The following is an 11,441-nucleotide window of genomic DNA, read 5'->3' on the forward strand; positions in this document are numbered from 1 at the left end:
TGCCATCTAATTTACGAACATGAAAGTTTATTTTTTTAAAAGTTAATCTACAAAAAAGTGTGGCTAATATAATTTTTATGTTTTTTGGGGTACCAAATAATACAAAAACCAAATATATTTTGTCGCCAGAAAACACAATTTTTTTAGATTTTAAAACATTGAGAAAGGGGTTTCAATAAATAACTACTGAATTACAATTAAGAGAATATTTATTTCAGTAAAAAGCAAAACAACAAGCTATTAAAATTATATTTAATTTTGTCCATTGTTAAACTGTTTTCATTAAAACGGAATCTGTAAACCTTGCATTGATCCAATTCAATTTCACTAACTAAACAAAGAGTATGTGAGAGTTTGGATGTCCTCAATAATTATTAATAATAATAAAAATTAATTTATCAACTCTATAATACGAATGATTTGAGAACTTTTAATTATACATAAATTTATTTTTATTGAAACTATGAAAAGGGCAGGCAGTGGATATAGAACTAAAAATAATTCTAACTTTATAAAAATTGGCTAAGCTTTGAGCATAAGTTATGTAATCTAAATGTATCACAACTTCACTCACTTTTTGATTCCATTTCTTTCTTATGATCATAATTTTTTTAATATTGAAAAGAATACAGCAATTATTAAAAACCAACTAAGTTAAAAAATCGAGAAAATGGGAGACATTTGTCTTATTCACTAAACACTCCAGTAGCCGCACATCATCTGAAAGATGACTTAACTACATTTTTTATTCTTACCTTATGATAGCACCACAGTGATGGTGAAAGCTATCGCAGTAACTATCATCATGTAACCTAACATTTGCTGTCGTGCTCTCAGGGTTTGCTTGATAGTTGATAGTAATATCAATTACCTGAGCATGCAGACAATAAGGTTACTGGAATGTTAAATCAAATTTAATTTTTAAACTCAAAATCAGCAAAATTATTGTAAATAAACAAAGGAAATTTTGAGAAAGTATATTCTTGTTATTGGAGAACAAACAAAATTTAGGAGTAGTTTTGCATGTGTCTATCCCTTGGATGAATGCGCTCAAGATTTTAATTTTAAAAAATCAATAAGGAAAGAAACTCCTTGTACCCTTGAAAAAATTCTTCTGTCAGAACAAATTCTTTATTTTATTTTTTACATTATTTCACTAATGATTCATAATTTATTACCCATCCCAAAAATATTTTGTAGTAATATAAAAACTTAACATTAAAACGTTCAATCATGATGCAATTGAAAAATGCAGCAGAATTTTCAAGGGCAGCTAACTGGAGATTGCAGAGTTTCTACAAGAATCAGTACTGAAATTTGGAAAGAAGTGGATAAATGATCAAAGTGGCAAATAGTACCAATTTATGAAAGAAAAGGAGAAATCATGCAATGCAATAATCACAGAGGAATCAGATTACTTAATATTATATTTTACTAAAAGATCTTCTCTATCTCTGTATGTATTCAAAAGAAGAGTACTTGGAAGAGTACCGAGGAGGTTTCTGACGAAAGAGATCCGTGGTTTACCAGATTGAGGCAGCATATGGCACCAATAATCGGAATGCCAACATAAAGCTGTGGTAGAATGGGAGATTTCAGATAGGCTCATCATTCTCACAAGCAATGCATGTTAAAAAACCGCAAGTGGACCCATTCGATGTAAGGAATGGGCAGAATAAAGATCCATTAACTCCCCTTCTATATATTCCCTGTCTTCCACAACATTTTTATGTGAGCTACATTACTCAGGAGAAACCATCTATAAAGATGACCCAGGTATTGGCATATACTGATGATCAGTGGAAGATCCATGGCCAGCGTCAAAGGAGAATTTATCAAGTTTGATACAAAAGCTTAATGGAGGGAAAAATTGATCTAATGGCATAAAGGGGAAGAAACCTGCACACCCTCAGTGTATATATAATCAGTGATTACACTTTTGAAATGGTGAATAAACAAAATAAATTGTATACAATTAATTAATAAAGAGGAATTAATCAACTGTCTACAAAAGCCAATAATTAAATTAAATTGTGAAAATATTAATGTTAAGTTGATTACTACTAATAGAGCAGACTGAGGATGGCAAATACTCAGAAACATCAATGATACAATTAAAAAAATAGAATAAAGGATTTGTTCCAAAGATGGAAGAATTTTTATGAGATACACAGAACAAAACTTAATCTTCCTTAAAACCATCTATTACATAAAGGAAAGAATCGTTTTTGTAGAACTAGTTATCATCTACTATGACTTCAATAGAACAAATTCAAAATTATCAGAATATGTTTTAAAATGACTTGTAATCTTTTAATTTTAAATCCTGCATATTGAATAAAAATACCCACTCCTGTTTTAGAAAATAATATATCAAAATCCAAGTATTTAAAAATTGAATGTCCAATATGAACAAAATCAAGATTACATTGTGTAATGATATAATTATTTTAAGGTCATATGGGAGAATACACTGGAAAATGATAAATTTTGAATTACAAATTGAATATACATTTACATATAAAATTCTAATTTAAAAATAATTATGTGTTGAAATTTAATAGCGAAACTTGCGACATTATCAATTTTGACAGTATGCTCCTCGTAAGTAGGGCAGTGTGAGGCTTGACAATCTTCTATTTTTCCTTCAGCAATTGAGATCTGTAAAGGTTTCTAACATCTCATCTGCAATTGCTTTGTAGCGCTGTTTTTCTGAGACCAAATCATCTGGAATATATATTTTTCATTTTTTTTTTCAGTAATTTATTGAAGACAAAAAATACATTATATTGGAACAGAAAATAAAAATAAAATATTGACCTCATTACGTAGGTAAAAGTGAAATTTTAAAAGGATTAAGTTTAACAGTTAAATTAAAATGAAATTAATATGGTTTAATTAAAATCAACGAGCAAAAGGACCAGACCAGTTTTATGATAGGAATTTTGGTAGAACCTACAAAAAAATCATAAATAATAATCATAATTACACAGAGAATATGTTGTAGAATATGTGTTTTCCCAATTCTAATAATTTTAATAACCAAAGTATTTATTCAGGGAGACAAATTGTCCCTAAATGTAAATATATATACCATCTTCTCCTTATATATTTGTTCAATTAAATCCTTACAGATATATTTATAAGAAATGATACATCTGAAAAATTCAGTTGCTCAGGATCCCAATAATGTTTAACATGTTTACTTTCATATTATTGCAGATGAAATTTAAATTGTCATTAGAAGTTAAAAAAGATATATAAATGAAGAAAATGTCAATGATGGACATTTGTAAACAAAAACTATCGACTGTAACCCATATTGAATAAATGTAATTATAATCAACTAAGATAAGTGCTTATCAAAAGAGCAGGTACAAATAAAGCAAATAGATTTATTAAACAACAATAAAATACTGCCTACTACAAATAAGCTTACATGCTCGACCATCCCATGCTATTTAAGCAGAGAATTGTGATAAATGAAAAAAATAACTAAGCATAGGGCAAAAATAATGAGAAAAAAAATAAAAGGAAGTGCAAAAACTAAAAACATTAAATATATTCGTGTATTTGAGCCTTAAATTATACAAGTATGTGGTATAGAACAATGAACAGTTATCCTGTATAAAAAAATATACAGCCACATAATTTTTCAAAGCTATTTAAAATATATAGTATGCTTGGAAATGAATTACAAAAAAACAATCGCAAACTTAACGAATAGCTTTTCAAATATTAAATAATCCAAACAGAACAATGAGCAACAATACAGATATTTTTTAAAAAATTTTTAACATGTATTAATCTTAAATAACAATTAGATAAATATCAGAAAATACACTTGGCAATCTGCTGGAACAAAAGGCTGGCATGTAAAATTGTATTTCTTGAAGACATGAAAATAAATTTAACCAACGAGTTCTGAGAAGGTCTGGTCGAGGTCGTCGCAGATGTATTTGTACTTCTCCTTTTCGTGGACAAGTTCGTCTGTAATTGGTAAAACAATGTAAAAAAAATTAAAACAATAGTAAGTGAAAATCAAAAAAAAAAAATCTTGTCGCCCTTCCATAGTGAAGTGTTCTTTGAAATATGATTATCAGAGCACATGGTTTTTAAAATAGCAGCCCCTTTTTTAGCTTTCCAAATTCAGCTGGTTAAAGTTAGTAACGAAGCATTTTTAAAAAATTACTAAATCTAGAAAATATTTAATGATTGTAATAAACACTTGAAGCAATAGATTTCAAATCATTAATAATTAATCGTGACTCAGTTCAGTTGATCAGCTATAAAAAATTTCATCATTTAGGAGTTCATGATGCATGCTCAATGTTTATGTTCGGAATGTATGTTTACTGAAGAAAATAAACTTAAAAATAATAATAAGTATCTTTGTAACATCATATGCTATGCTAAGGTATAACTTAGCATTAAAAGTTCTTAATGATTAATGTTAAGTTGTTTTTCAGAAATTAAAATGTTTCATTTAATAGTAGCCGTTCATATTAGTAAAAGTAAAAAATAAAATAAATTTAAAAATAGCAGCAAGCAATATAATTATATTTGATAATAGTTATTTTATTAAAGTAATTTCTGTCCAACATAGCAGCTAGTCTGTATGTGTATAATAATAATTAAACTTGCGAACCCAGAGTTATAATATCAATACCATCAAGAACCTAATTCGCTCTATTTAACTCCAATTAGACCCAAATTTACCTAATGCTAACGTGTAGCCTCATTGATAACAATTTGTAATATTTTAAAACTTTTGTACAGTAGGGTAAAATGTAGTTTTAAAATGATATTTTGCTGATGACACATGTGTGCTCACAGTTAGTAATAACCCTTTGATTGCATCCCAAATTCTCCAGTTCCATATCACAATCCTCGAAGAATGATGTCGAAATTGGAGGATAAAAATAAATCCCATCAAATCACATTTACTCTAGGCCGACTGCCCTACAGTATACTTTAATAATGTGGCTCTTACCCCTGTAGAACAGATTCGTTATCTTGGACTACATCTTGACAAACGACTAAACTGGAATCCTCACACAACACTGAAAAGACAGGAAACTACGCAGATTCCGACTATTACAGCACTTACTAGACAAACGGTCTAAACTTCCAACTCATTACAAAAGACTGATCTACATGACAATAATAAGGCCCGTCTGGACATACGGAGTTGAGCTTTGGAGCTCCACTAAACCTTCGAATTCCTCTCGTATCAAATCTTTACAATCCAAAATCCTTCGTAAAATCCTCAATGCTCCTTATTTTGTTACTAATAAAACCATCCATAAAGACCTAAATGTTCCTTATGTAACCGATCTAGCCCGAACCCGATATTATTCCTTCCATAATAAACTCCCTAACCACCTAAACCCACTAGTTTCTAACCTTGCTTCCTCTTCCATTCCTGGCAATCCTCCGAGGCGCCTGAAAAGAAGATGGCCTCGTGACCTTATATTGTAAACAGTTTTTAGAGTTCTACTACTGGGTAGTTTCTCTACATGCTGTATCATATCATTATATCATTATGATCAACTTGTTGTATTTTTTATACAGTTGTAAATATCAATAAATAAATAAAAAATTATATTTTAGTTACCTCTAACATGTAAGTTCTTGGTATTAATTACAAATAATAGTATTAAAACTGGTTTGAGTATGAATTACCAGCACTTAACTTGCAATGTTTTAAGTTGCACATTTTCACAACTATTTTGAGTACAAGTAAAAAAATGGTAATGCTGTAAAATTTGCCCAACTCTGCATATTAAGTCTCCTCCCACCCCTAAAAGTTATGAGCCATAATCTGGCACCAAACATAACCAGATTTGTATTAATAATAAGACAGAATTAAAAATTAAATTTCATTGCACTTCTATTTTTTTTATATTTCTTCAATTGAATAGATCACATTTCTAATGGGCACACTAGCAATGAAACATTAGCCTTTTACAAATTTTTCCCAACATCCATAGGTGGGCTGTTTTATTCAGACTCGATTTTTTTCTTAAAAAAAAAAAAAAAAATGTATTTAACCTATTATTGTCAATAATATTTAACAAAACTGTTTTCAAACAATTTGCAGAAATATAAAGGTTATGGTGTAGGTTACTACCAACTAATAGGAGGATCAATTTATAGAATTAAAATTTAAAATTCATCTTCAGACTCATCTTTGCCACTCAATTTTATTCTATACTTCCTCAAGGGTGGTAGAGGTTTGATTCTACACTACATTCAACTGAAGATATAGGACAAAGTTTTGGTTCTGTTAAGATCTAAATGAAAAAAAAAAATAGGTACAAGTGTACAAAACAAACTCCAGTGGTGGGAACTTCAATTCACTTGTACTGAATGCAACTAGTTGGAGTATGCTTTGTTCATTAAAACCTAAATTTACATAAAAGGTAAAAAATCACCATAGGAGCACTACTTGGAACAACAAAACAGGATGAAAATTCACCACAAAACAGAAACAGATGCTACTTACACCTCAAAAGCCTAGATTAGATCAGCCAGCATTATATATTTAACTCTCAAAAACTTAATTGAGCTCAATTATGGATTCCATTTCTAACTTGTGGCCAGAGGGTCGATTAACCTTCTTGACCACTTCAAGTTCTTCAGAACATGGCTGGAAACTTCTCTTCTTTGATTGTTCACCTTCTTCAGGTAGTATTAGATTTTTTGCCTTCTCCAAACAAACTTTTGGGCATTATATTTTGCCAGACCCAAGTCTAGAATTAAATCCTCCAGTTCATCTTGAGTGAATAGTTTTGGTGTAGAATCTTGGTTCCGCTTGTTATAAGCAGCATAACTCTCACTTAACACATCTTCAAGAATGGGAGGTGGAACTGGGATAGGGATAGATTCACAATGCATAACTGGTCATGAGGCTGAAGCAATGTTGGGATAATTTATAACTTTTGTACCTTTTTTTCTATAATCTTTGAGGTCAACCATACAAAAGTAACAGCCGTTGACATAGTTTTGCGGTTCTTTCCAAATCATTGGGATTCCAAGAGGCATTGATTTCCTCTTACCTTATAACCACTCATCCAGTCCATCAATACATGTGCAGCATGCCGTATGTGGTGTCCAACTTTTGCCCCTATCACAAACCTTTATGCCAAAGTAAGTGTAATAGGCATTTCTCACAAAACAGCTAATGTTTCGTCTTTCCTTGGCGAGTATGTAGTTGCCACAAATATAACAGAACGCGCTTGGTTCAATCGCACACTCGTGGGAACTCATTTCTTCTTGACGATAATACGAATTGAATCTCACTTCTCAACAGCTACCTTTCCTGCCTAATAGCTAACAGGGTATAAAGGGGCCTCTACATGTTGGCCGAGCCATGGCGAACTCTGACATACGCGAGCATGTGGATGGGTGGCTCGGCTTGGTTGGCCTAGGCTCGTTGCCGAGCCGTCGAGAGTCGGTTTTTGGACACAGATCAAAGGGGTTCGTGAGGGCGCTCGTTTAGCATCTCCACCATTGTTCTTTGTCTAGTTGCAACTTTGAGCTGTTAGGAGGTTAAAGGTGTTTGGTGGTACTTTTTATAATAAGTTTTATATTTAATCTTATTTATTTATACTTAATTTTATTTTTTTGTAATAAAAATAATACAATCCAAGTGCAATGGCTGAAACCACTATTACGTCCGCCATGTTTGCCTCTCTGAATAACACTGACATGTGGATGGCCCGCACTTGGCTCGCCGAGCATTTGTACGAGCCTCCGAGCCATGGCGAGCGGCCAACATGTGGATCCACCTTAATAAGTTTGGCCAACTAAACCATCTTACCAAAATAAAAGTTCTCTTTTAGGAACTTACTAGGTTTACATTAAAAATGAGTTTAATCTAATAATTAAAATAAAAAATTAAAGATGATAGAAAAAAAAACATGGTACTAGCTCTCAAGCAGTGGATAGCCAAAGGGGGGAATCCAAACCCTACTCGAAATTAGAACTTTCACTCGTTCCTGCTAGTGAACGAAAATGTTACATATAAAACCATGTTTATATTATTTAATTTATGATATACGTTTTCATAGAAGATATTATATATTTCTAAACAATGATTTACTGCATAAGGAACGAATTGGGCATAGTATAGTTAAAACTCTCTCCAATCCCCGGAAACAAAATCCTGGTAACGAAACGGCCTGCAACACAAACTCCAATGGCGGGAAATTAAAAACCTACTCACACAATTATTACTGTTTCATTGGAAAACATCAGTCTACTTACTCGCCCTTAAAAGGCATAAACAAACTCTATTCCTGAGTTTGTAGTATTCTATATTATAAATTTGAATGAACTCCCACCGTTTGTAAACTACTACCAAACATATTTAAGGAACACGGTATGTATAGTTACAAAAACATTGAAAGTTATGTAACATAATTTACATTCATTGTGTGAAAAATAGTTTAATGATTATAACAACAAACTTGTTCTGTTCCAACAAGCACTTCTGAATGTCCAGAGCATTTTTCCTTCTTAAAATATGTAGTGCGCATGCTCCGTAGAGTCAGAAGTGGTTGTTGGAACAGACCTATGTGATACCGAATTTTACAATAAAACATGGCCTTGCATGTTCATTTATTGAGTCTAAATACAGATAAAGAAGGAATAGATTTTTTTTTCATTTTAAAAGAGTTTCGATCAGAAATTAATTATAACGTCTGTAAAATATAAATTTTTTCCAAACATATTTCTTTTATTTTTTTACATTTTAACTTTAAAATATAAATTTTGATGGCTTTTCTCTCCATTTAATAAAAAAACTTTAATTACTTTCTAGCAATTTTTAGTTTATATTGGAAGAAGATAGTTGACAGTATGAAGTAGATTGGATGAAGAATCCCAGTGGTGGTCAATAAAGATATCAAAATTGTTATTTGGTTAACAATAAATAGTTTTTTGTTCCTATTTAGATACCTTTATTGACCGCCACCCGGACTATCTTCCTCCAATGTTTATTTTATTTTAAGTAAAATAGAATGCTGTGGTAAAAGATAGAAAATAAAAAAGCTCTTTAAGCCCGTTGTGATGGACAGTAACAAATGGTATTAGACAAAAATTGGCACTAGTCCATTCTTGCCCTAATTCATTCCTCCATTTTAGGAAAGCCGTTTTCATAAAATAGGTTTGGCCTGGAAAATACTCAGCACAATAGCAAAGCCTAAAGTAAGCGATAGAAGTTAAAGAAATTGATATGGGATCATCTAGGAACTAAGACACTCAAATCATTAAATGTCCATAAAACTACAGAAAGGAACAAAATTTTTCCATCATCTCTTTAAAAGAGGGCAAATTTTTGGTTCTGACAACAATCAATATAGTCCATCCTCCAATTTTAAAAATGAATACCTAGGTAGATTGTTGCAAAAGTAATGGATTTGAGAAAAACATTGAAGGAACTCTTCCTTTTGTATAAATATTTTTTTATTCTCTTTAAACTCCCTCAAATATCTATCAACGGATTCTACTTCTAAATCACAGTCTTTAAGAAAATTAAGTATTATTACTTTACCACCTATGGAGTATGGTTGTGGAACTTTTCATATGTTGTCTTAAATATCTTCTCCTCAGCTTAATTTCTTTTAGTTGAAAAATCTATATAAGTTGGTCGTTCTTGTTCTTTCAACTTAAAATGTAATGAATTCTTACAATAAATAATATATATATATTGTATTTGTCTTCAATTTATCTAATTCATGGATCCCCCCCATTATTTTTTTTTAAAAATAAAACCCTTGTGTAGGATGGTAAACATCTAGTTCATATTCATATTTATAAATCCTCCCATCTATTACGTCTTGCTTTCTTTGTGCGATTTAACCTTTATTTAGTTGTTTTTTAATTTATATTTATTTGACTTTATTTTATGCATTTAGTTATTTTGTATATGCACACCCATTAAACTTTGTTTTACTTATTTATTTACCCCTATTAAGTATTATATTAATATTAATAAGTATTATAAGTATATTAATATGATTGCCAGAGGATAGTATAGATCAAATTTTTCACTTTCAACACCCTCCCAACTATCGTCTAGATACTATGGTTAACAGTTTCGTACATTTTTGAGTTACTATAGTATATTAAATTATTGCACATAGTTTCTATTATATATTGAATTGACAATTACATTCAATTTTATCCTCATAGAATTTAACATTTATTACTCTCTGAGGAAAACAGGGGATTAGATGTCGGACATCTAAGACAACCCACACATGTGTGTTAAAATAGAACTAGTATAGTACCTAGATTGTTTTTTACTTAACTATCATAAAAATAAGGGTGTATATTGTAATATTTTTGTATTTAGGTCTGAGTAGAACATGTTTTGTTGAATGAAATAGTGAAGTAAACCATGAACTTTAATCTGAAGGATGTTGTTTCTCAATTACGATTTAAAGTAATCTAAACTTAAGTAACACTGTCCTTATATATAAGCCTATGTTATATGCTGGCCTTGCGATAGTCTTGCTTGAACACCATTCTCATTAGAGAAAATGCATGATTTACAGGTTAATTAACACACAATCACAGCTTAAAAATTAAGTTTTCAAAATAAACTTTTTCAGTAAGACTTGAAATATCTATTATTTCATCATTAATAAAAAAAAAAATAAATAAAATAAGCAAAATATATTTTACATTAATCAGGAATTAGCAAAATTTTTAAAAATTTACAATGAAGTGCAATTCCTTTTTAACGTGGTTCTTAATTTTCTTCACAAGAAGTCACTGATTAAAAATCCTAAATGATGAATTGTATTATATCAAAATTAATTAATTAAATTAATCACTTTAGCATTGAACCAATGACATGTAATTATACATTTCATTTCATAAAAGCTATTCGTTAATTGGTGGTACAGTAAAATTATAACAAAACAAAACATGCTAATTCCTCATATTAGCAGCAATTTCAATAATTGATGACTTCTTCAGCTTACAACTACATATTCTCCTTTTGTATGCTATACTAAGTGTTATTTGAGCTATGTTATACATATATAGCAGAAAATGAATAAGTTAGACACACACACAGGAAACATTAAAAAAAAAAAAAAAGAAAGAAAAAAAAAAGAAATACAATGGCAGTTTTTATTGCTCTTACAATATAATAAAGAATAATAATATAATAATCATAATAAAATATATAATCTAAAGAATTTATCAGGAACCTACGAGGGAACTGTACAAAAAAACAAAACATAAATAATGGATTGGTTGTCACTTTCGGTCGAAAGTGAATCTAATGGGAAAATTAACTAAATAAAAATTTTAACAGTTAAGAAAAAATGAATCTAACAATTTTCTTAATATTTTATACAATAAATAACTATTTTGTAATGAAAAAAAAAAAAAAGAAAAGAACAATATATATAAGATTTATA

At 30.1% G+C, this 11,441-nt stretch overlaps 1 protein-coding gene across 3 annotated transcripts in view; it reads right to left on the reverse strand.

Moving 5' to 3' along the window:
• Positions 1-887: 887 nt before the first annotated feature.
• Positions 888-11,441, reverse strand: part of Tm1 (tropomyosin 1) — a 195,718-nt gene continuing 185,164 nt past the window's right edge. For 2 of the 3 annotated variants that reach the window (XM_067049619.1, XM_014417559.2), the window contains one exon: positions 3,556-3,990. In XM_067049619.1, coding sequence (XP_066905720.1) covers positions 3,911-3,990 — 80 coding nt within the window. In that variant the 3' untranslated portion in view covers positions 3,556-3,910. Of the gene's footprint in view, positions 2,728-3,555; positions 3,991-11,441 lie in introns of those variants that run through there. The other variant, XM_067049611.1, reaches the window with a different exon arrangement.

The sequence above is a fragment of the Halyomorpha halys genome, unplaced genomic scaffold (assembly GCF_000696795.3).
Source record: "Halyomorpha halys isolate HHAL.00 unplaced genomic scaffold, Hhal_1.1 Scaffold2.1, whole genome shotgun sequence".
Taxonomy (NCBI): Eukaryota; Metazoa; Arthropoda; class Insecta; order Hemiptera; family Pentatomidae; genus Halyomorpha; species Halyomorpha halys.